We start from the raw sequence: 26,669 nt of genomic DNA on the forward strand, positions 1-26,669 counted from the left end.
GGTGGTGGCCTGGAACTCGTTGTTCCAGGCCAGCATGATGACTTGATACTGGGCACTAATGTCATAAAACACATCCTGCATCAATTCAAGCAGTGTGATTCCTACTGGAAGACGGTGTCCACCCCGTGTCCTTCTGGGGATCCCGAAACTGAACGTTTCCTGTCCATGCTGTCTGGTCTTAATCCATGGAAGGATGGAAAGGCTCCTGATAAAATTGGTACTGTAAAGTGTAACTCAGCTACCTGCCTTGAGCCTGGACGAGAGTATCTTGTGTGGGGAAAACTACCCAGAAACACTTCTGTCTCTCCAGGCAGCACCATCATGACAGAGCCCACGTCATCCCGCTCAGCACCCCGAGGTGTTCTGGTTGCAAAGCTTGTGACCACATTGTGGGGAGACAGGTGGGTTCCATTAAAGCTCATCAATATGTCCGAAAGACCTGTGTTATTGAGACGCAACACAAAGCTAGCTGATGTCTACCCCGTTGTGGCGCTGGAAGACATGGATGATGCAGAGTGCTCAGAGGTTCGACTTGCTAGTTCTGGACAATCTATCATGCCACCTACTGCGGATGCCAGTCTGGTCACAGATGCGCTGAGATCAGTCGGGCTCGGTGATGTTGATATCGAGTCTTGTGAAGTTTCTGAGGACTGCAGAACAAGAATGGCTAACCTTGTTTTGCAGTATGAGGGTTTATTTTCCCGCCACCATCTTGATTGTGGAGAAGCAAAGAGGTTTGTGCACCGTATAAACCTCTCCGACACCCAACCTTTCCGGCTTCCATACAGGCGAGTGCCCCCTGGCCAGTATCAGAAACTGCGGCAAGTCCTGAGTGAGATGGAAGAGAAGGAAATTATCAGAAAATCTACAAGCGAATACGCATCACCTCTAGTTCTCGTGTGGAAGAAAAATGGAGATCTCCCTATCTGCACAGACTTTCGCTGGTTGAACAAGAGAACCCTGAGAGATGCCCATCCCCTTCCCCATCAGGCAGACTGTCTGGCAGCATTGGGGGGAAACAGTCTGTTCAGTACCATGGATTTGACCTCTGGGTTTTATAATATGCCACTTCACGAGGACGACAGGAAGTATTCTGCCTTTACTACTCCTATGGGCTTATATGAATACAATCGTCTGCCACAGGGTCTCTGCAATAGTCCTGGGAGCTTTATGCGCATGATGACCAGCATATTCGGAGACCAGAACTATCTGAGTTTACTGTGCTATTTGGATGATTTGTTGGTGTTTGCGCCTGATGAGGAATCTGCCTTACGGCGCCTGGAGATGGTGTTTGCTAGGTTGCAAAGTCACAATTTGAAACTGGCTCCCAAAAAGTGTTTCTTTTTGAGGAGATATGTTAAGTTTCTTGGCCACATTGTTGACGAACATGGTGTTTCAACGGACCCAAGTAAGGTTGAGATCATCGCCAACATGACTGCGGCCCAACTTATGGAACCAGATGGCGTGACTCCATCTCAGAAGCGGATAAGATCCTTTTTGGGGATGATAAACTACTACCAACATTTCCTTCCCGGGTACTCTGCCATCGCCAAGCCACTGTTTGATCTGTTAAAGGGTGACAGGAGGAAAGGCAGACATCATCAGAATAAACTGCCATCCAGAAAGTTGAAAGCCTCTGACTGGACTACGATACAGGAACAAGCCTTCGAACAATTGAAGTCCTCACTGACGCAAAGCGTTGTGTTGGCTCACCCAGATTTCACTTGTCCTTTTGTGTTATCCACTGATGCATCTCTGGATGGCATAGGCGCTGTTCTGTCTCAGGTTCAGCAGGGTGAGACACGTGCTCGGCCCATTGCTTTTGCCAGCAAGTCTTTGTCCCGGTCACAAAAGAACTACCCAGCTCACAGGTTGGAGTTTCTGGCCTTGAAATGGTCCATCTGTGACAAGTTCAGCCACTGGTTGAAAGGCCATAAATTCACAGTCTGGACTGATAACAATCCATTGACTCATATTCTGACTAAGCCTAAACTGGACTGTTGTGAGCAGCGCTGGGTGGCTAAATTGGCGAGTTACGACTTTGACATCAAGTACATCCCAGGCCCGCAGAATATTGTGGCCGATGCACTGAGTCATGAGCCATTTGTTCGAGAGACTGTTGGCCGCAGGCTGCTCGCTGAACCCTATGCCAATCTTCTCGCTGAAGTTAGAGATGTGTCAAACTCCTCAATCCAGACTGCCTTTCGATCATCCAGTGGTCAGAAAGAACCCTCCTCAGTGAGTGTTAATGCTCAGTCAACATGCAGCCCACTAAAACTGTTCCCCCAGTCTGTTGCAATGGAGGATGTGTCTGCTGTGTTACACTCACAAGTGGAGTGGGATGCTGGCGCGAGAACCCGTGCCATTGAAATGGTCCATCATCTACCTCAGCTCATTCCATCTGGTCAAGAAACCTTACCTGCCTACACTGAATGTGAACTCCGTGACAGACAGTTGGAAGACAGAACTCTCTCTCGTGTTCTATACTATGTTGAGAGGCGTAGAAGACCCTCTAGGAGAGAGAGGTTTGCAGAGTCTGTCTCTGTGACAAAGTATCTAAAGCACTGGGATAAACTAACTGTACGAAACGGTGTGCTGTACAGGCTTTCTCGGGACCAGAAAACCAAAGCGAAAAGATTCCAGTACATTGTACCTGACTCTCTCAAGACCGAGGTACTTCATGGAGTTCATGACAGAGCAGGTCATCAAGCTCAGTTCAGGAGCCTCGGCTTGACAAGGCAGAGGTTTTTCTGGCTGACTCTGGACAGAGATGTCAGAGACCATGTTTGACATTGTCAGCGATGCATTGTCAGTAAGACCATTGAGCCTGAGGGCAGAGCTCCATTGGAGTCTATAACATCAACCAGACCGCTTGAGCTTGTCTGTATTGATTTTTGGTCAGCCGAAGATTCCAGAAACAGATCTATTGATGTCTTGGTGATTACTGATCACTTTACAAAAATGGCTCAGGCATTTCCATGTAGAGACCAGACAGCTAAACAGGTGGCGAGGGTTCTCTGGGACCGATATTTCTGTGTCTTTGGCTTTCCTGAGAGAATGCATAGTGATCAAGGAGCTAATTTTGAAAGTCAGCTAATAAGTGAGCTCCTCAGGGTCTCAGGTGTCAGAAAGACACACACAACACCATATCATCCGATGGGGAATGGAAGTGTGGAGCGGTTCAATCGCACTTTAGGTGGCATGATCCGTGCATTGTCCCCTGAAGAGAAGGCTGACTGGCCACGACGTTTACAGACACTAGCCTTCATGTATAACTGTGCGGTTCATGAGACAACAGGTTACCCCCCCTTTTACCTCATGTTTGGCCGGGTCCCTCGCCTGCCTGTCGATGTCCTCTTTCATGCTGTCCTTGACGACTCTACTGTGGGGAACTATGACAAGTATGTGGCGTGTCTTACCAACGACCTGAAGGAGGCCATGACGATTGCTCAGGACCATGCTTCAAAAGAACAGAGAAGGCATGCTCGGTTGTACAACCGGAAAGTTAAGGGCACTGACATTGCCGTCGGTGACAGAGTGCTCTTAGCCAACAGAAAAGAGAGGGGTAAGAGGAAGCTTGCTGACCGATGGGAATCAACCATCTACACTGTGACAGATATTAATCCAACGACACATACGTACAAGATCTGTGACACAGTCACTGGACAGAAAAAGGTGGTTCACAGGAACATGCTGATGCTGGCCAGTTTCCTCCCAGTGGATCCCACATGTGAAGTATCTGATTCTGCTTCTGCCTTCTCACTCTCTGCTAATGCATCCTCAGTCCCAGAAGCAGATGACTTTGGAGGAGAGGAGGAAACGTTGCATGAGAGCTACAACAACACCATGCATGAGACAAGTGCTGGCTTTGATTGTGGCAGTGTTGGGGACTTACCTGGTGTTCTGGAAGGGGTGGTGAACCCTTCGCCTGATCCGACGCCTATGGATTCCGAGAGGAGAACCATTGAATGGATAACACAGCTGTCTGAGCCGAATTCATCAGTGGGGGAGGTAGCTGACTTACAGAGTATGACCTCCAGTCCCAAACACTGCTCAGTTTTCCCCTTGAGCTACACGACAGGTCAATCTGTGGGAGGTGACTCTGCTGCCTTGACTGCTGTGAACGTCCCGGTGGATGTAAGGGACCCAGATCCCAGCGTTCGTATTGTGGGCCATACAGATGGTGCTTCTGACATTCTGCATACTGTTGACCAGACCTCAACTGTGCACTGTGATGACTATACTGCACAGACGGAAGTTAGGTCCAGATTTGGTCGCCTAGTCAAACCTGTGAACAAGCTCATACAGACTATGTCCAGGCAGGATGTCGTTCAGAACAAGTTCGATGTTAAAGCTGTTTGCAAATCAATGTTCCAGACCTTTCCTGATTGATTTCTTCGCCAGCTAAACTATAATCTTCTTGGGTCTGACGTTTTTTTGTTTTGTCTGGACATGATATTTTCGTTTTGTATTGTGTGATGAGCCTGTACTACACTGTGTGTTGGGGTTTTGTGGGGTGTACAAGGCACCCTGTAGGCAGTTGATGGATTGGGGGATAAGCGCTACCCTCATACCACTTCATCCTTATGGGATACGTTAGTTGTCTGTGTTCTTAATGCTGACCCCAGGTGATCTGTGATTTATGTTATTTCCGATGATGTATACTGTGTGGTTGATGCTCGTGTTCGATAAAATTCAGTGGGGGTGAGTGTAACAGAGTTACAAATGTGTTTCTTTGTTAAATTATTATTTCTTATTCATTTTATATTGAGAATTTGTGAATTTTATCTTATTCAGTTATTTTTATTTATTTTGTTGTTTTTGCCTGCGGGGGTCGCCCTTCTGCTCTCCGCCTTGTTTGTGTTTCCTGGGCTTCCGTAGTTTATTCCAGCCCTCGTAGCTCCTCTGCCCCCCCTTTTCCCTCAGGTTGTTCTGCGCTGCTGTGGGTAAGTCAGAGGAAAGTTCGCTGCTGAGATATGTTTGTTTTTCTGTATGGATGTTGTTCATGTTGCGGTCTTTACCATATGTTGTTTATTATTGTTTGTTAGTGTGTTATTTTGCAGTTTTGACCATCATTGTGGTTTTTTTTATAAACAGTTTTATTATAATTTCCTTTTTATTTTGGCGCGAACGACCGGTGCTAGTCCAGCACAGCTCGGTTGAACATTGTTTTTATTTCCACATTTTTAGAGTCGGAGTGCAGGGAGAAGGAGTTGAGGAGGTTGTTCATTTGTTTTCCCTTCTTCCCCCAGGTATGTGTTTTTATTTTTAATTTATACTTTTTATCTCTGTTTATTTAACTCTGTCCCACTGTATTGTGTTGTTGTGGCCACCAGGTGGCGTTTTTCTCCTCTTGTTTTTAGTTTACGATTTTTGTGAGAAGATTTCTTTTTTTTGTTAACTTTTGTTAAGTCTGAGAGAAAAAAAAAAAGTTAGCTGAGAGCGTTGTTCTGCGCTGCTGTGGAGCTGGAGTGCAGGGAGAAGGAGTTGAGGAGGTTGTTCATTTGTTTTCCCTTCTTCCCCCAGAATAAAAAAATGAAATATCTGGTTGAGACCCACCTGAACGACTTCTGAGACTCATTGATACCATCTGTTACACTAAGATGCAGCAATTTGTCAAGTGCCCAGAGTTACCTGAGAGTTTCCAGGTTGCAGTTTGGACTCTTCAGTCCAGCAGAGAGAAGCTTCACTCCTGAATCCTGCAGGTTGTTGTTACTCAGGTCCAGTTCTCTGAGACTGGAGGACTGGGAGCTGAGAACTGAGGACAGAGCTTCACAGCTTCTCTCTGAGAGGTTACAGACACTCAGTCTGAGGAGACAGAGAGAAAAATCTGTTGTTGAGCAAATCAGAAATATTTATTTCTTTATTTTCAGTCAAGAATGTTCTTCTTGGAAAGATTGAAAGGACTTTTTACTTCACATATTTTTATGTTGACTTTTATTGTGAACTGGATCATTTTGTAGATGGTTCTCCTGTCTTGAAGGACTGAACAATAGACAACAAGCCAAAACGCTCGCTAATATTTTAGAGACTTTTGGTCTAACACAATATGTCAAACAAGCAACACACACTCAAGGACACACACTGGACCTGGTTATCAGTAAGGGTGTGAATATTTCCAATGTCTCTGTAACTGATGTCGCCTGTCGGATCACTTCCTGTTATCTTTGAAAGTTCTTTATCTTTTAACCCACTTGGACAAACAGCAACCATCACAAAACGTTCTCTCACTGAAAACACAGCAGAAACTTTTAATCAAATCTACTCTTCTTCCTCACCCTTAAGCTGTAATGATGTAGATAAGTTGGTAAATGATTTTCAGTCTAAAGTCTCAGATATTATTGATTCCATTGCCCCAATTAAAATGAAGGTTGTGTCTGGTAAAAAGAAATCTCCATGGAGAAATGCACAAACAGTTAGATCTGCAAGAGAACTCTGCCGTAGGGCAGAACGAAAATGGCGTAAAACTCAACTCCACGTTCATTGTGACATCTATAAAGAAAAACTACGTAACTGTCATTTAACACTAAAACATGCAAGAGAGGCTTTCTTTGCAGATGTCATAAACAAAAACATTAACAATGCTCGAGCTTTATTTGCAACAGTTGACAGAATCACAAACCCTCCTGTGATGTTACCGCCTGAATTCCAATGTATTGCCGCCTGCAACCAGTTTTCCAGCTTCTTTTCAAAGAAAATTTCAAAAAATCAGAGGATTAATCTGTACATCCACTATAAAGCCAGTACCAATGCTGTGCCCAAACAAAACAAATACAGGAAAAATGACCCAATTTCAACTACTTAATTATAAAACCCTACAGGAAATTATAAGTCAACTAAGCTCCAGTTCCTGCTGTCTGGATGTTTTACCCTCACATTTCTTTAAGAAAGTCCTGCCTGTTATTGCTGCTGATCTGATCCAAATAGTAAACTCATCGCTCTCATCAGGCGTTTTCCCCCAGGCTTTGAAAACAGCAGTAATCAAACCACTGATAAAAAATAACAATCTGGACAAATCACTAATGCAGAATTACAGGCCGACCTTTGACCTCCCATTCATCAGCAAAGTTATTGAAAAAGCTGTGTGTAAACAATTAACTAGCTTCCTATTCCTAACAATAACCAACCTCTTTGATTCCTTCCAGTCTGGTTTTCAGTCTCACCACAGCACAGAGACCGCCCTCGTAAAAGTGTTCAATGACATCCATATAAATACGGACTGTGGCAGAACCACAGTGCTGGTTCTGTTGGACCTCAGTGCAGCTTTTGACACCGTTGACCATGATATATTACTGAATTGACTGGAGAGTTGGGTCGGACTCTCCGGTCCAGTGCTTAACTGGTTTGAATCCTACATAAAGAACAGGGATTTCTTTGTTTCAATTGAAAACTTTTCATCAAAGAGGTCAAAGGTCACATGTGGGGTACCCCAAGGTTCAATCCTAGGACCCCTTTTATTCAATATTTATATGCTCCCACTAGCTCAGGTTATAACAGGAAATAATATTAGCTACCATAACTATGCAGATGACACACAGCTCTACATTACGATGTCACCAGGTGACTCAGAGCCCATCCAATCACTGAACAGATGCTTAGAACAGATAAATGTGTGGATGTGCCAAAACTTTCTCCAGCTGAACAGAAACAAAACTGAAGTTATTATTTTTGGACCTAAAGAGGAACGATCTAGAGTTATAGATCTAGAGTTATAGATCTAGAGTCAATGCACAGCTTCAGTTATTACAACTGAAAACCAGTGATCAGGCCCAAAACCTGGGAGTAGTGATGGACTCTGACCTGAACCTCCAGAGCCACATAGAGACAGTTACAAAGTCGGCCTTCTATCACCTGAAGAACATTTCCAGCATTAAAGGACTAATGTCTCAGCCAGATCTAGAGAAGCTCATCCATGCGTTTATCTTCAGTCGTATTGATTATTGCAACAGCGTCTTCACAGGTCTGTCCAACAAATCAATCAAACAGCTGCAGCTGATCCAGAATGCTGCTGCTCGCGTTCTCACTAAAACCAGGAAGATAGAGCACATAACACCAGTTTTAAAGTCCCTCCACTGGCTCCCTGTAGCTCAAAGAATAGACTTTAAAATACTGTTGTTAGTTTATAAATCACTGAACGGCTTAGCACCACAATACATTAAAGATCTGCTGTTGTTGTATCAACCTTCCAGACCTCTCAGGTCTTCTGGTTCTGGTCTGCTCTGCATCCCCAGAACCAGAACCAAACAAGGAGAAGCAGCTTTCAGCATCTATGCACCACAAATTTGGAACAAACTTCCAGAAAACTGTAAAACAGCTGAAACACTGACTTCTTTTAAATCTCAACTAAAAACCCACCTGTTTAGAGATCTACTTGAAATGTAATCAATTACAAATTTATTGCTATGTTGCATTGGGTTTCTGTGTTTGTAATGATGTAAAGCACTTTGAAATGCCTTGCTGCTGAAATGTGCTATACAAATAAAATTTGATTGATTGATTGAGATAAATATTGATGATTACTTCAGCCTTAATAAATCTGAGACTACAGCATCTATTAGATGGGAAACATTTAAAGCTTTTATATGCGGTCAGATGATAAGTTACACAAAAACTAAAGCTAATAAAACTATCATGGAGATGCTAAAACTTGAAAAACAAATAAAAGAGACTGAGCTGGAGATAAATCTAAAAGGTTCTAAAGAAAAGCAACAAGAACTGCTAATATTGAGAGCAAAATATGACAAATTATCTACTAACAAAGCTTCATCAGAGATATTCAGATTGAAACAATCCTACTACAATCAGGGAGAGAAGGCAGGAAAACTTCTAGCGTGGCTCATTAAAGCTTTGCAGAATGAGAGGGCAATAAATGAAATTATAACTGCAAATGAAAACACTACTGATCCTCAAAAAATTAATGATCTCTTTAAAGATTATTACTCAAAATTATATACGTCTAAAGGGCACAAACCACAAGCATCACTTGGCTCCTTTCTTAATTGTGTAAACATCCCCACACTTAGTGAAACAGCTAAATCAGAACTGGATATGCCAATATCTATAGATGAACTCTCAAATGCAATAGATAAATTAAAATCAGGAAAATCACCTGGTCCAGATGGGATTCCTTTGGACCTATATAAAATATTTAAAAACAAATTATTGCAGCCCCTGTATAATATGCTATTAGAAAGTTATACCATTAAAGAATTACCTCCTTCCTTGTGAAATGCGATCATAACAGTTCTACCTAAACCTGGGAAATCTCCCACTAGATGTGAATCTTTCTGACTAATCTCACTTATAAACTCTGATGCCAAAATAATATCTAAAGTTCTATCAATCAGGCTTGAGAAATTTTTACCATCCCTTTGTGACCCTGATCAGAACGGATCAGAAAGGGGCGGCAAGTTCACCACGGTATCCGTCATGTTCCGAATATAATTCATGCTAAATATGAACATCCTGATACAGCTTTGCTTTCACTCGATGCAGAAAAAGCATTCGATAGAGTGGGACATAATTATCTCTACAAAGTTCTCTCTCAATTCGGTTTTGGTAGTTATTTCATAAACTGGATTAAAATACTTTATAATAAACCCTCTGCCTCAGTTATAACTAATAACATTGTATCTAAATCATTTAATCTAGGTAGGGGACACGTCCAGGCTGTCCCCTCTCACCCTCCTCTTTGTTCTGGGAATTGAGCCACTGGCTATTGCCATAAGGAAGAATCAACACATACATGGTGTCAGAATAAAAAATATTGAATCTAACATTGGACTATTTGCCGATGATATTATGTTAATGTTGTCCAATCTAAATTGCTCAATCCCCCAACTACTTAAAACTATCATTGAGTTTAGTTATATTTCTGGTTATAAACTTAACAAATCTAAATCCGTCATCCTATTTTTAAAACAGGCTGAAAGAAACAATCCTCCAATTCACACAACATTTCAGGTGGCAAAAGACAGCCTTACTTACTTAGGCATAAAAATTACTCCAAACATAGATGATCTGGTTCGGGCAAATTACACGCCGGTGGTTAATTCAATAATGGAATCACTTGGTAGATGGTCTACCTTACCTATATCTATGATTGGCCGTATAAATATTCTCAAAATCAACGTTCTGACATGTTTGTTTACAAGACTCTAGTGCAGAAACAACTACAAACGCCACACCAGCAAAAGGTAAGTTTGAATTTATTTGTAACCAGCAGCGGGGGGGGGGGGGGCAGACAAGTGGACGGAGCATCCACTGGGGGTCGATGGGTGGACAGGCAGGCGAGCGCGTTGAGCGAGGGGGGGGATCCAGCAACGAAGGCGGACGGACAGGAAACGGAGCCAGGCAGGAGACGGGGAACGGCTGTGAGCAGAAGCCGCGTGGAGCCGGATGAGAGGCCAAACCAGACCCTCTTACGGACCAGGAACGAGGATTACTTCGGACCAAGGAACGAGGACTCTTTGACCAGGAACGAGAACTCACTAGAAGCGTAGAACCATCTGGCAGCGCTATCAGGATCCGGCTTCTATAAAAACGCTCCTCCTGATGAATAGATGAGCTCCAGCTGGCCGCTCCTGTCCGACACGCTCTGCAGGAGAGAGGGTAGGAGACAACACACATTCACAGCACCGCTTCGTGGACATGACACGTTCTCCCTAAATTCCTATATTTATTCCAGGCTATCCCTCTTAATCCTCCTGACAGTTTTTTTACAAAAAGTCAAACCATCCTAAATAACTTCATTTGGAACAACAGACGAGCCAGATTACGTTTATCATTATTATATCTTCCATATGACAGAGGAGGGCTCGGTGTGCCAAATGTCAAGTGGTATTATTGGGCTGCTCAGCTCTCTAGTGGATCCTGTTGGTTTTCAGCAACTGATCTGTCGTGGGTAAATATAGAAAATATAAATACCACTCCTTTATCCCTAAATTCATATCTATACTCAAGGAAATGCAAAGAGTTATTAAAAAAATACTTCCAACCCATTTGTTAAAAACACTATCCGAGTATGGTATGATGTACATAAATTCAAAAATGAAATACCAACACTATCCCAATTCTCCCTGATCTGGGGCAACATGACATTTGAACCAGGTAGGAAAGACATGGGTTTTAAAACATGGTATGATAAAGGTTTATGGAAAATTTCAGATTTAATTGACAAAGGGATTATGATGAGTTTTGAAGATTTTAAACAAAAATTTGACATTCCAACTAAACATTTTTTTAAGTTTATGCAAATCAGAAGTTTTGTCTTGGGTACTCAAAAGTCTCTAACATTATCTAGTTTTACTTCTATAGAAGAACTGACAACAAATTACCATTTGAAGAAGGACCTAATATCCTGCTTTTATTACATCATCAGAGACAGAATCCCAGACATCCTCACAACACAAAAGACTGGCCTGGTGTGAAGACTTGAATGTAATATATCAGTAGAGGAATGGCAGAGAGCCTGTCTGAAGGCACAGACACAATCTATTAATACTCAATTTAAGTTAATCCAATACAAATGGTTGATGAGAACATATGTTACTCCAACATTACTAAATAAATTTAATTCCAACATCCCGGATACATGTGCTAAATGTGGAGGTAAAGACAAATTGATTCACTGCCTTTGGGAAAGTCCTGAGATTCAGAATATTTGGAAGGAGGTTTTGGATAAAATTTCACTTATCGTCGGTACCAAACTTAATCCCTGTCCTATTTGTGTATCTTAGGGATTTTTCCCACTCAAACTCAAATAAGCAAGGTTGATCAAAAGTCCAAAATTTACTGTTTGGTGCAGGCCAAATATAGTATAGCCAGTCCTGGAAATCTGTAACTAGACCCCAATTAAAAACTTGGATGTGTAAATTATCAAGATCTCTTGCCTTGGAGAAACTCACCTTTATGATTAAGGATAAATACTGTGTGTTCAAAAAGATATGGGAACATTTTTGCTATTATTGGAAAATATAAATACTCATAATGATGATTGACTGATTGTACTCTAGTTAATTTTGCTTATGTTTTTATTCTTATAGTGGCTATAAGTCTGTTATCCTCATGTTAATACCAAATGTACTCACTGGCTCGAAAAATGTAGGAAACTAAAACACTGTTGTCAGGATGCCTAGAACCAGGGAGGAAGTTGCCATCACCTCATACCTAGCTTGTGGACTGAGATTAAATCTCTTGGACTAAGTCTCAACATACACCCTGAGATAATAAACTAAAAGTACTCTGTCTCACTGCAATCAACTGGTTGTCACCTTGAATGTTAAAGTTGTTAATGTGTTTTCTTTTGGTTTTGTTAGGGGTTTTGTGCACTTGTGAGTTACTTGTCTGTGTCTCTTTTGAAATGTAAAAGACAATAAACAGATTTTGGAAAGAAAAATGTTTCCCAGCAGACTGACTAAAGACATTTCTCCCTCTTCCTCCTCTATCAGACCTTCTCTGCTCCTGCAGCAGGTTCCTCCATACCTGAGAGCTTCCAGTCTCCAGTGTGGATCCTTCAGTCCAGCCGACAGAAGCTTCACTCCTGAGTCTCCTGGATGATTGTAGCTCAGGTCCAACTCTTTCAGATGGGAGGGGTTGGAGGTCAGAGCTGAGGCCAGAGAAGCACAGCCTTCCTTTGAGACCAAACAGCCTGATAAGCTGCAGACACACAATTCATCACATCATGAGAATATGAGAACATTGAGGTAGAACCCAAGGTCTGAACTGGTCAATTTCACAAGAGTAAAAAAGTCAATAAATTAAATTGTAGCTAAAATGAAATAGTAATAACACTCTAATTATGGTAAATGAGTAATAAAAATCAACATTTGTCACTTATAGAACGGATCAGAATAGAAACATCCTTCATTTTTCCTCAGCAGGGAGTTCAGGTTTACCAGCAACAAGTTTAAGGTAAATGGAAAAATAAAACATTGAGGAAAAAGCTAAAAATAAAAAATAATAGGAGGCTGTAGAGTAAGGACACATTTACAATAGAGAGATAATAATGCTGTACATTTAATAAAAACAGCATAATCAGTTTGAAAAAATTCGCAGCTGAGTAGAGCAATTTATAATCATATGTAAGAGTTTATTGGGAGCAGTTCTGGTTAGAAAGTCTAACAACTCCTGGGAGGAAGGATCTGCAATAATGCTCTTTTTTTCTTACAAAGCTTAATTGCAAGAGTCTTTGTTGCTCTGAACGTTTCACTGGCCTGGTGGAGCAGATTTATTTCTATAGATAGGTTTATAGTTGATGCATTTAAAACCAGGAGAGTGGACCAATCACACAGCTGGTGCCTCTACATGTTGCCTTGTGCTGCCAAAGCTTGATCTCTGAAGCCTGGATCACCTGCACCTCTTTTCACTCAAACTGGACACAGGATGACCTATATGGACATGGGCGTAAATCCCAGGTGGGTCGGGGGGTCCGGACCCCCGCAATCCTGGAATTGTCCCCCCACATAAATCATGAAACAATCCTTTGTATTTAAACAATATCAATATAAAAATGCAATAGAAAAAAAGAACAAAGTAAATCTGCCATTCATCTAAGAAAAGAACAAAAATTACTTTTAAGGAACCCCCCACCATTCTTAGAACAATGGTTCAGTCCAAAGTGTAGGAGGAGCAACAGCAGCTGAACGACACAGGCTCCGTTAGAGCCGCTGAAGTGAGGAGCTAGCTGTTAGCTGTGGCTCTGCAGCACAAACAAAAAACCCTCCAGTAAGTAAATACTTAACCCAAAAGACATGTAACACATTTTATTTACTTTCACTGCTTAAGAGAAAGAAACACACTAACAAAAATCAGACCACAGCTTGTTCATTTCATTACTTCAGCTGAATCATGATAAACTGCATTATTATGCCTTAAATCAAAAGTAGCAAAACTGGCTACATTGCTTTCATAGACTTAGCTCCTTTTCTGTTGAATGTTGCTAATATTTCAATTATGTTTAACTCTTTAACTCTTACTTTAATAAAAAGAGTTTGAAACTGGAGGGCCTGAGTGTTACCACTAGCCAACAGCTCCGTATGTGAGCCGAGAGCAGAGGGGCTATTGAAGCTGATAGTAACACAAAATAAAGTATGTCTTTATTTCTTATCATCTTCAATATAGAGCCTTTAAAACCACAATATAAATTCTGAAAATGTTTCTAATAAACTCTGGAGCTCACCGTTAAGTTCAAGTTATGACACTTCCAAAATATTCAATTTATACATATTTATAGGTTCTCAGTTGTCCAGGACATGAAAAAACCCACTTGTTGCACATCATATCACAGTTCCACTCTGGAATTCACTGAGTTTCTGAGAGCAACACATTCTTTCACAAATGTTTGTAAAAACAGTCTACATTCCTAGGTGCTTAATTTCATACACCTGTGGCCATGGAAGATATTGGAACACCTGATTACAATCATTTAAATGGGTGGTCAAATACTTTTTTCAATCTCTGCTAGCAGCTAGTGGATAGAAATAACTAGCATCGAGAAAATATTACCTGAGAGTTTCCAGGTTGCAGTTTGGACTCTTCAGTCCAGCAGAGAGAAGCTTCACTCCTGAATCCTGCAGGTTGTTGTTACTCAGGTCCAGTTCTCTGAGACTGGAGGACTGGGAGCTGAGAACTGAGGACAGAGCTTCACAGCTTCTCTCTGAGAGGTTACAGTCACTCAGTCTGAGGAGACAGAGAGAAAAATCTGTTGTTAAAGAATTCATGAAAAAATATTTTACTTTCCAGTCATTCATGTTCTTTTTTGAAAAAATGAAGGAACTATCTTAATTTGCACATATTTGTGTTGTATTTTGTTGTGAATTGGTTTGGTCAATAGTTGGGTCACCATCTTTAAAGGACTGATCTAAAAAGAACAAGGAGGCTGGCAGCAAAACTTTTGAATTCCACAATAAAACTAAATTCATCAGAAAGAGTATTGCTTCTTTAATAATTCATAATGATGGTGTTGTTATGGTGATAATGCTACATATTAATAGACTTTCTCCCCGATGTATCCCTGTGGGCAACATCTGGGAGACAAAGCACCAAACAATAAAATAAAACAACATTAAACAATATTTAGCACATCATTAAAAGTTTTCACTTGATCAACAGTACCAATCTGTGTCCTTACAGAGCTTTGTTGGAGGCTTTAACCACTGGCAGCAGCCTCAGAAGAACCTCCTCTGAAGCAGAGTATTTCTTCAGGTCAAACACATCCAGATCTTTTCCTGATGACACTAAGATGAAACCCAGAGCTGACCACTGAGCAGGAGACAGTTTATCTGTGGAGAGACTTCCTGAACTCAGAGACTGTTGGATCTCCTCCACTAGAGAACGATCATTCAGTTCATTCAGACAGTGGAACAGATTGATGCTTTTCTCTGCAGACGCATTCTCACTGATCTTCTCCTTGATGTACTCAATGGTTTCCTGATTGGTCAGTGATCTACTTCCTGTCTCTGTCAGCAGACCTTGTAGGAGTCTCTCATTGGTCTGCAGTGAAAGACCCAGGAGGAAGCGGAGGAACAAGTCCAGGTGTCCATTTGGACTCTGTAAGGCCTGGTCAACAGCTCTCTGATGGAGGTTATTTATATTTGATTTGTAATAAAATTTAGATAAAAATGATGGTGGATTTTCTTCCATCAAGTTGACACCAGAGTTGATGAAGGTCCAATGAACATGAAGAGCAGCCAGAAACTCCTGAACACTCAGATGGATGAAGCAGAACACCTTGTCCTGGTACAGACCTCTCTCCTCTTTAAAGATCTGTGTAAACACTCCTGAGTACACTGAGGCTGCTCTGATATCGATGCCACACTCTGTCAGGTCTGATTCATAGAAGATCAGGTTTCCTTTCTGCAGCTGATCAAAAGCCAGTTTTCCCAGAGACTCAATCATCTTCCTGCTCTCTGGACTCCAGTGTGGATCTGTTTCAGCTCCTCCATCATACTTGACCTTCTTCACTTTGGTCTGAACCACCAGGAAGTGGATGTACATCTCAGTCAGTGTTCTGGGCAGCTCTCCTCCCTCTCTGGTCTCCAACACATCCTCCAGAACTGTAGCAGTGATCCAGCAGAAGACTGGGATGTGGCACATGATGTGGAGGCTTCGTGATGTCTTCATGTGGGAGATGATCCTGCTGGCCTGCTCCTCATCTCTGAATCTCTTCCTGAAGTACTCCTCCTTCTGTGGGTCATTGAACCCTCTGATCTCTGTTACCATGCCAACACACTGAGGAGGGATCTGATTGGCTGCTGCAGGTCGTGTGGTTATCCAGAGGAGAGCAGAGGGAAGCAGTTTCCCCCTGATGAGGTTTGTCAGCAGAACGTCCACTGAGGTGGACTCTGTAGCATCAGTCAGGATCTCCTTGTTGTGGAAGTCCAGAGGAAGTCGACTCTCATCCAGACCATCAAAAATGAACAGAACCTGGAAGTGTTCAAAGCTGCAGATTTCTTTGGTTTCACTAAAGAAGTGATGAACAAGTTCCACCAAGCTGAACTTTTTCTCTTTCAGCACATTCAGCTCTCTGAAAGTGAATGGAAATATGAACTGGATGTTCTGGTGGGCTTTGTCTTCAGCCCAGTCCAGAGTGAACTTCTGTGTTAAGAATGTTTTCCCAATGCCAGCCACTCCCTTTGTCATCACTGTTCTGATTGGTTGATCTCTTCCAGGTGGGACTTTAAAGATGTCTTCTTGTCTGATTGTTGTGTCTGGTCTGTCTTGTTTCCTGGATGCTGTTTCAATCTGTCTGACCTCATGTTCATCATTGACCTCTCCAGTCCCTCCCTGTGTGATGTAGAGCTCTGTGTAGATCTGGTTCAGAAGGGTTGGACTTCCTGCTTTAGCAATCCCCTCAAACACAGACTGGAACTTCTTCTTCAGACCAGATTTAAGTTGATGTTCACAAACTGCAGCAAGACGTTCTAAAATAAGAGAAAATGTAAAATGAAGAATTAAATAACATTTTATTCTCAAGACGTTTTGCATGAATGTGATTCCATCTCTTCAAATTTCAGTAAATGTGTGATTTATCCATCAGGTTAAACCTTGGTAGAAATGCTCTTACTGCTCTCCAGACGGTCAGCCAGCTCCTCCTGCTTCATCCTCCTCAGGAAGTTCAGTGTGATCTTCATCACTGCCTCTCTGCTGCTCCTCCTCTGTTCTTCATCCTCACCTTCCAACACCTCATCATCCTCTCTCTGACTCTCTGAACATTCTGGGTCATTTGGACTCAGAATCTTATGGATCTTCTTCAGTTCATTCTTCAGAAAAGTGACAATGTTGTCCTCCAGCGTCTGGAATAGAATAATAGATCATGGAAACATCAGACTGAAATCAAGGAGCCAAACACCAGATGGATGTTTGACCGACTGACACTCCTCTGGTCTACAAAGTGCAGCATGGAGATGACTGTGAACAGAACGCTTGGAAAAGTTGTTGTTCTTATACAGACCATAAATATGGAGTCCAGTTGTGTTTGATGCTGCTGGGCAGACGGACCAGTGGGAACCTCTGAGCTCTGCTGGTCCACTCTGTGGAGGAACCAGGAACAATTAGGAATATTCATCCAGCAGTATTCAGAAATGAAATCACCAAGACTTTCACATTAAATGTACTTGAAGCAGAAAAACAGAGCATCATATGAACAAAATGAAGTGAAGTTAAAAAGAGGAAGATGAACTACAAGGATGAAGAGCAGTAACACCAAAATCACCTTGAAGACTTTTTAAAAGGTTGATGCTGAACTTGGACTTCAAACAGTCCAAACTGTCATTAGATCTGATGCTGGTGGAGACAGTTTCCCAGAGCTTGGGGACAGTGGAAGTGAAGGCTCTGTCCACACAGGTCTTCAGGACAGTGTGGGACATCCATCAGGTTCTGATGACTAGATCTGAGGTGATGTGGACATGGAGGAGGTTTGAGATATGTGGGTGTGTGTCCATGTGGGGTCCTCTTTGTCTTTCAGCATTAATCTGTGTCTAATCAGACTTAGAGACTAATCCAAATATAAACCTAGAAATGAAATTGGTACAATTATGTTATCACTCTTACATTAGTAATTTTACTAAATTGTTTTTTCATTTAAAGGTTTAGTGTTCTCACCCCAGAAAGGACGTATTTGTTAAACTGTGTGAAAGACAAAACTTGCTTTTTCCCTTAACCTTGAACATGTTTTCTGCAGCTGTTTCCCTTTCTACTGAAATACTCCTTACTTGTGAAACTGCCTGTGTGTAGAATGTAGTTTCTGTGTTCCTCCTTCCTTGTTATCAGAATAGCCCTTTTCTGTTAAGATCACTCTCCCACATCCCATTCACTCCTTCCCTGTGTTAATAAAAAGACAAGCGCTGCAGCAGAGTGTGGGAACGCACGATGAGCGGCTTGAAGAAGCAGTTTTCTGTGTCTTCCCCCTTTTGCAAAATCTTGGTTGAAAACTAATAAACGTTGTTTGTGGTTCTCTTTTATGTAGGTCGAGAAAATACCTATCAGAAATTTAATTCTGCCTTTGTGTTTCTGTGTTAATATTAATATTTGATTAAATAAATGAGTCTGTTTCATTTGGAAAAATTAAGTTGATGCTAAACAGAAGAAAATGCAGTTAAATGTTTGTGGGTCAAAGGTCATGTCAACATGATAGTTTCTGTGTCTAGATTGAAAAGTGAGTTCATTATGGGTCATTTTTGTCCCCGTTATTCATCAGCAGTAATTGGGTGATTCTCTGAATTCGGTACATTTTGGCGTCTCAGATTACTTAAAAATATACCACAATAAATTGTGTTTTTGATCACTGCATCTATTGAAGGACTGTTTAAACCTCCAGGAAAATATGTCTCCCCACCTTATTCATGAAATCCCAAACAGTATGAAGAATTTCTTTGTTACTTAGGTTGCTTTAAATTCAACCTCGTAAAGGGGCAATTTCATTCCTCTGTCCCTTGATTAAAATAACTAATTGTATGAATATCTTATATGATTTTGAATCATAATAATTAGACTGATAAGTAGAATATGGCAACTTGATGTAAAAGCACTTTTCATAAATCCTAAAAATATACTTTAAAATAAACATTAAATCAGGCTTTTTTATGTTTTTTAATCATTCTTTAAACTTTGCATACAGTCCAACAAATATTAGTCTAATATTTGCTGTTATTATAAAACAATCATAACAATGTATCAAGTAACGGTTGAACCCATTGTAACCGTTGACCAGACTGTAACGGGGTTGAAGATTTTTACTAAAAGTTGCCATAAGTCCACATTAGCTAGGTTATGGAGTGTTAAAAAAGAGGTAATTTAACGTTAACTTTGGACAAAACGTTTGGCTCTTTCCTCTTTAATTTTCCGAGTCCTCAGCAAGTGGCGGCGTGCTGCTAAAACGAAACAACAACAAAGCGCGTTGACGTCACAGATCACAGAGTTTAATCTCATACAAAGCAACGCATGAATCAATCAACAAAGCTGCAGAGGAACAGAGATATGCATTTTTCTCATAAAAATAAAGACAGACAAAGGGGAAGACAGACAAACACAAAACAAAGACAAAACAAAAAGCAAAGCTGTCTTTGGAGAGAGAGCCGATATAAAGAGGCAAAATGGTGGCCGCTCTCTCTGGATTTTCTCTCCTAACACGAAATCTTACACTAAAGACGTGTTTCTCTATTTAATTTATGCACTCAAGGCGTTCCTCTTTTTGACCAACTGGAAACTCCCTTAAGCAGTCAGAGAAACTTGGAAACTCCCCCTGATCTACGCAAAGATCAAAGGACCATCTGCCTTCTACCGAGACAAAGAAGCGGATTGCTGGCCCTGACCCCCCGTGGCTCCCACGGTCATTCTGAGTACAGTAAAATCCTGAGATAAGACCTCACAGATACCTGAGAAATCTAAAGTCTCTGTCTCCCAAGGAAAATGCTAATTTTATGGCTTCGCCTCACAGCGGGGAGCTCCATTGAGTGATCTGCATTTTGGCCCCTGTTTGTCTGACTGTCTGCTCATCCGGCTCAATCCCAAATGCTCAACAGAAAACTGTTCCAAATAAGAGTGTTGACTATACCTTTAAACATGTCGTAAGATTAACTGTATTAAGCACTAAAAATAATCATTTTTCCTTAACAGGAGCAACATATGATATGATGAAAACAAGAATTAATGTGTTTCAAAGACCATTCTTTACTTTTTCCCAAACAACAATAATTATCATTTACATGCCTAAAGGTGTTGAAAGGTTGAGCTTGACAATGACAATGTTTGGATAAAAATAATCAAATATAGGTAAGAAACTATATTAACACTTAAATCTCTTTACAGTGTGAGCGGGAAAAAACTTAAGTGATGTCACTTCCAGGGTGCTGAGGAAATTGGACTGAACCATTATTTATAAAAAGGAGGGATTGGTCTGCTGTTACAGGGTTAAACAAAACTGGAGGGACATGATTAAAAAGTGCTATTTTATAAATAATTCATATATTTTTCGCATATTTCTTTTATTTAGATTAAAGTATACCTAAAAATGTTTAAAATTGTACAAATAAGTTGCAGTTACTGGTTAGTTTCATTTGTTTTATATTCAGTGAAAAATTAACATTGGTCAGTGGGGACATGCTCATTTGGCTGACCTCTACGCTTCAACAACCCATCAAATCTTTCAGAATATAATTTTTAAGATGTCTTTGCATGTTATATTACCAAGGCACATGGATATTTCCAATACTTGATTTTTGTCAAAAAATATGGGTTGCATTATATGAAAATATAGAGAACTGACAGCAAAATTAGATTTTCATCAGTTAATCAATGGTCCCAATCGTATCACCAAAAACAGTCAAACCTTAATAGATTTAACCTTTTCAAACAAACCTGGTCGAATCATAAAAACCTATAACTTAGCTTGCGGCTTATCCGACCACAATATCACTCTCATTGGAAGAAAATTACCTCAAAGTCGTTTTGTCAGTCATTATAATACACAGAAACAGATTGTAATACAAATTCCAAGAAAGGATGGACCCAAATTTGAGGCCGAATTAGCAAGAGTTAATTGGGATGACATCCTAAACCAGCATCAGGTAAATGATTGCTGTAATACATATATTCTCAATGTTTGTAATACTATGAATACGTTTTTAAAAACTCAAATGAAGGGATGAAGAAAAATACAGCTACCTTGTGTATCGGATGACATTGGGCAGTTAATGCAAAAGAGAGATTATGCCCTAACATTGTTTTTTAAATTCAAAAGGACCACAGATTGACTGTTTTTTAAAAGTTTGAGGAACAGAGTAGTTAAAGAAATGTACAAATCTAAAGCTAAATATTACATAAACGTTTTGTCAGGAGCAGGAGGGAATGGTAAGACGATCTGGAAACAGTTAAACAGTTTACTGAGCCCCAATGTACGCACTGATTACAAATATGAAGGTAGCAGAAAAAATCCTAACTGATCCTGCTCAGCTAGCAACAATATTTAATGATTTAATCTCATCAGTTAAAGACTTGGCATCAAAGTTCCTACCAGCTCCAATGGATTTACATGGTACAAAACCAACCAAAAAGTGTTTTGATTTGTTTGAGATAAAGGAAATTCGTTACTCTGATGTTCAAAAAGCTATCAATAGCTTAAGCAATTCTTATGCAAACAATATGTATAATTTAGATGCTATGTTTTGTAAAAAATACAGCAATATTTTAGTAGAACCTTTAACTCACATAGTTAATATTTCCATCAGAACAGGGCAATTTCCCAATGCATGGAAAAAAGCTTTGGTGAAACCGATTTTTAAATCAGGAAGTCCCCATGAAATCAGTAACTACAGGCCAATAAGTTTTGTTCTGGTCATGTCAAAAGTGCTGGAGAAAATTATTCTAGAACAACTACTATTGTATTTAGAAAGTAACAATCTTCTGCATCCTCTTCAGTTTGGCTTCAGACGTAATCATCCTACAGAGACTGCTAGAAGTCTGCTGCTTGAAAATGTTAAACCATCACTTGATAGGGGACAAATCACTGGTGCAGTTTTCCTGGACTTGAAGAGGCTTTTGATACGGTGAACCACAACTTACTGATCTCAAGGCTTTCATCATTTAATTTCTCAGAACGATCATTGTCTTGGTTTCAGTCATATTTGAAATATCGTGAACAGTGTGTTGTCATCAATAATAGTAAATCTGTCTTCTGTAAAATAGTAACAGGGATTCCACAAGGAACTATCTTAGGTCCAGTCCTTTTTAGTCTGCATGTTAACAGTCTTCCTGATATTTGTCCTGAAGTTAACTTGCAAATGTTTGCTGATGACACTATTGTTTATACATCAGACAAGAACAGTATTGTAATCAGTGAAAAACTTCACAACAGCCTGCAGAGATTATCATTATGGCTAAATGATTCTTGCTTAACTCTCAATACAAAGAAAACAAAATGTATTTGCATTTCAATCAAGAAAACGTCATTACAGTCCTTGAATATTCAGATCAATGGGGACCCTATTGAGCAAGAATCACAAGAAAAATATTTAGGAATAATTCTGGATGCTCAGTTAAATTTTAGGAGCCATGTTGACAAAATCAGCAAAACTGTTAGATCAAATATAAACTGTTTTAAAATTATTAGAAATTGTTTAACACTTCACTGTGCAGAGATGTTTTCTTAACTCAACGATCCTCACAGTTTTCCTATGGAGCTGCTGTCTGGTCTCAGACTAGTCAAACTAGACTCAAACCATTAGCAAGTCTCTGTAATCGGGCTTTGAAGGTTTTATATCAAAAGCCAATCAGATTCCATCATTGTCACATTTTGGCTAAATTCGGCATTTTGGACTTTCCTGATTTTATAAATTATAATCTTTTAAAATTGATTTTTAAGTGTTTAAATGGATATGCACCTACACCATTAAGTAATTGCATACAGAGACTGCAGGGCAACAGCAGATCTACTAGAGCAGCTTCAGATGGAAACTGTAAGGTTCCCTTTCGAAGAACCACGTTTGCTCAAAGTGCTCTGTCCATGAGAGGACCTGCAGTTTGGAACTCACTTCCTGTTGATTTAAAGTCTGTAACCAGTTTTAGTACGTTCAAGAAACAAACTAAACTCTGATTATGTCAAAAACAGAAGTGTACCCATTTTTGATGTTTCATGTTTCACTGTTTGTTTGTAGATGTCGTCAACATCAAGCTGTGCTATTTTAAATGATCATCATTTTAACTTTAGAGGTTCTTTTTAAAAGCCCATCTAGGGACAAGTGCTGCGAATTAGCTGTTGCTATAGCGCTATGACGCAAACATGGGACTGCTGTTTTGTTCAGTTTGTTTATGTCGATGTGTGTCTGTCCCTATCAAATAAACTCAAATAAATAAATGAATAAAATATTTGAGATAAACCTGTGAGACACAAAATGCACCAAATTCAGAGAATGACCCAATAGCTTATGTATGTTAGAGACCATCTGGTTCTGAAAGATATCCACATGAGATATTTTTTATCTTAACTGTGGAAATGGTTAATAATCCACTATGTTGGATGATGTTTGAACCACAGAGTGTCAGGTTCTGTGTTTTTCTGTGTTTATTTAGAGTTTTCTGTGTCCTTGAGTCTCTTCGTTGTCCTGTCCTCCCCTTGATTGTTCCCAGGTGTGTCTCGTTTCTGTGATTACCGCCCGTGTATTTAACTCCACCTGTGTTCCTTGTTCCTCGTCGGGTCCTTGTCGTTGTCTGTCGTTGTCAATGTAGGTTGTCCATTCGTGTAGCCTGTTGCTACCAGTGCTGAGCCCTAGCCTTCTGCTCAACTGTGCTGCCAGGTTTTTGGATTTTTGAGCCTATTTTCATCATTAAAACTTCCATTATTCATCTCATCTGGGTCTACAGCGTCTGCCTCACCACCTCACACCCGCACATCGTGACAGTAGGACCCGACCAGACCGAACGGTGAGGCACGCTATTTTTATTTTCATCATGTACCCAGAGGAGTTAAAGGAGCTAACTGAAACGATCAGCGAGTATGAGGAGGCAATGGCCAAGCCGTACGCTGCCAGCCGACGCCTCGGTTTCGCCATCCGCTTGGGACTGTTGCTGGACTACTGGGTTCCTCGCTTTCCGCACCCGGGGTTGGTGGAGTTGCAGAGGGAGGCAGAGTGGGAGCGTATGGCGACTCTAGCCGTCATGGCTGGCGAACCTCTGCCTCCCAAGCCGCACAGGTTCTCCGCCAGCCCAGATCCCGCTCCAGTTCCGGGACCAGCATCTCCAGCCAAGCGTTTCAGCCGGCGTTCCAGCCGGCGCACCCGAGGCCGTTTCAGCCGGCGTTCCAGCCGGCGCACCCGAGGCCGTTTCAGCCGGCGTTCCAGCCGGCGCACCCGAGGCCGTTTCAGCCGGCGTTTCAGCCGGCGCACCCGGGGCCGAATCAGCCGGCGTTCCAGCCGGCGCACCCCGGGCCGGATCAGCCGGCGTTCCAGCTGGCCCACCCCGGGCCGGATCAGCCGGCGTTCCAGCCGGCGCACCCCGGGCCGAATCAGCCGGCGTTCCAGCCGGCGCAACCCGGGCCGAATCAGCCGGCACACCCGAGACTCCCAGTGTTCTGTCCGAGACCGAGACTCCCAGTGTTCCGTCCGAGACCGAGACTCCCAGTGTTCCGTCCGAGACCGAGACTCCCAGTGTTCCGTCCGAGACCGAGGCTCCCAGTGTTCCGTCCGAGACTCCCAGTGTTCCGACCGAGACTCCCAGTGTTCCGTCCGAGACTCCCAGTGTTCCGTCCGAGACTCCCAGTGTTCCGTCCGAGACTCCCAGCGTTCCGTCCGAGACCGAGACCCAGTCGCTATCCGTTCCACCCGAGACTCAGACCCCCAGTGTTCCACCCGAGACTCAGACCCCCAGTGTTCCACCCGAGACTCAGACCCCTTGTGCCCCACCAGAGACCCTGCCTCGGGGGGCTCATCATCGCCACCTCCAGCGCCGCGGACGGCCGCCGGACCGCCTCTGGGGGTCCCGCCTCCGTGGTTCCCGCCTCCAGCGCCGCGGACGGCCGCCGGACCGCCTCCGTGGTTCCCGCCTCCAGCGCCGCGGACGGCCGCCGGACCGCCTCCGTGGTTCCCGCCTCCAGCGCCACGGACGACCGCCGGACCGCCTCCGTGGTTCCCGCCGCCACGGACGACCGCCAGACCACCTCCGTGGTTCCCGCCTCCTTTGCCTCCGCCCACCCTGTGGGTAGTTTTTTGTTTGTTTATGGACTCTTGGCCCTTCTTGTGTTTCCGCCCACGATGGTGGGTTGTTTTTTGTTTTTCTGTACTCTGGCCCCCCGTCCAGCGCCCCTCCGCCCACCCATGTTGTGATTTTTTTTTTTTTGTGGGCGTCTGGTAGCCGCCCTTCAGGGGGGGGTACTGTCAGGTTCTGTGTTTTTCTGTGTTTATTCAGAGTTTTCTGTGTCCTTGAGTCTCTTCGTTGTCCTGTCCTCCCCTTGATTGTTCCCAGGTGTGTCTCGTTTCTGTGATTACCGCCCGTGTATTTAACTCCACCTGTGTTCCTTGTTCCTCGTCGGGTCCTTGTCGTTGTCTGTCGTTGTCAATGTAGGTTGTCCATTCGTGTAGCCTGTTGCTACCAGTGCTGAGCCCTAGCCTTCTGCTCAACTGTGCTGCCAGGTTTTTGGATTGTTGAGCCTATTTTCATCATTAAAACTTCCATTATTCATCTCATCTGGGTCTACAGCGTCTGCCTCACCACCTCACACCCGCACATCGTGACACAGAGATGAAACTTTAATCATAAAATCAATTCATAAAAGCCTTTTTTCTTTCAGCATTACTCTGTCTGGAAAATAAATTACATTTAGATTTAGAACAATCTAGAAATTAATCTCACTTCTGCCTTTTGTGTTTGTGTGTTAAATTAATATTAGATGGTCATAATAACAGATTACCTGAACAGTTACAGCAGTTAGAAACAGCTCACCTCTCTGATGGTGGAGATCCAGGAGATTTAAAGTTAAGGATCTCACCCTTTGACTCGTCACTCTTAAAGGACACACAGCTGGGTTCTGGTTCTGGTTCTGGTTTGCGTCTCTGATGGATCCTGACAGAAACATGATGATTAAAACTTAATCAGCAAAGAGGAGCAGCAGCAGCTTCATCACCACGTCTGTTCTGGCCTGATATAGTGAACGCTGTGTGAAAAGGGCTGTGGACAGTTAGAGATGGTGACCTCACCTCTGACCTTTGCTCTGGCTCTCATCTTCCCCACACAGAGTGGTTATAGAGGGAGGGACTCCCTCCTCTCTGTCCTCACACTGATCCATGCTGCTGAATTCACATCAGCTCACACACACTTTCTACCTTCACCTGCAGAGGAAACACACATCATTCATCTGCACATCAACTCTGATCATCCTTTACATCATTAGAGCTGGAAAAAGATCAGCTGCTCCTCCTCTGATTGGCTCTTCTTCTCTGCTTCATATCAGTGTCAGGTGAATGCAGTCAGACAGCAGAGAGGCAGAGGAAGCTGCCATCAGCTGCTGCACTTCTACTATCAGTCCACTAGATGGAGACATGGAGCAACATTTACATTCACTGATTCAACCTGAACAAGTCTTATAGTTCACAATTATTAATTTCTACAAGTGGATTATTCGCTCCATTAAAGATAAACTATTTAATCACCTGACTGAATCAAACCCATGTTAATAATATTTT

The 26,669-nt window shown here is 42.1% G+C and overlaps 1 protein-coding gene across 1 annotated transcript in view; it reads right to left on the reverse strand.

The window, feature by feature from the left end:
- The window catches only part of LOC111609498 (NLR family CARD domain-containing protein 3-like), a gene marked incomplete at its 5' end in the record, with an annotated part of 45,214 nt that extends 19,014 nt beyond the window's left edge, over positions 1–26,200 (reverse strand). The window contains 7 exons of the mRNA XM_023338247.1: positions 5,635–5,808; positions 14,506–14,679; positions 15,131–16,922; positions 17,066–17,294; positions 17,453–17,531; positions 25,930–26,049; positions 26,184–26,200. Of these exons, the coding sequence (XP_023194015.1) occupies positions 5,635–5,808; positions 14,506–14,679; positions 15,131–16,922; positions 17,066–17,294; positions 17,453–17,531; positions 25,930–26,049; positions 26,184–26,200 (2,585 nt within the window). The remainder of the gene's footprint in view (positions 1–5,634; positions 5,809–14,505; positions 14,680–15,130; positions 16,923–17,065; positions 17,295–17,452; positions 17,532–25,929; positions 26,050–26,183) is intronic.
- Between the last annotated feature and the right edge of the window lie 469 nt (positions 26,201–26,669).

This window comes from Xiphophorus maculatus, chromosome 8 (assembly GCF_002775205.1).
Source record: "Xiphophorus maculatus strain JP 163 A chromosome 8, X_maculatus-5.0-male, whole genome shotgun sequence".
Taxonomy (NCBI): Eukaryota; Metazoa; Chordata; class Actinopteri; order Cyprinodontiformes; family Poeciliidae; genus Xiphophorus; species Xiphophorus maculatus.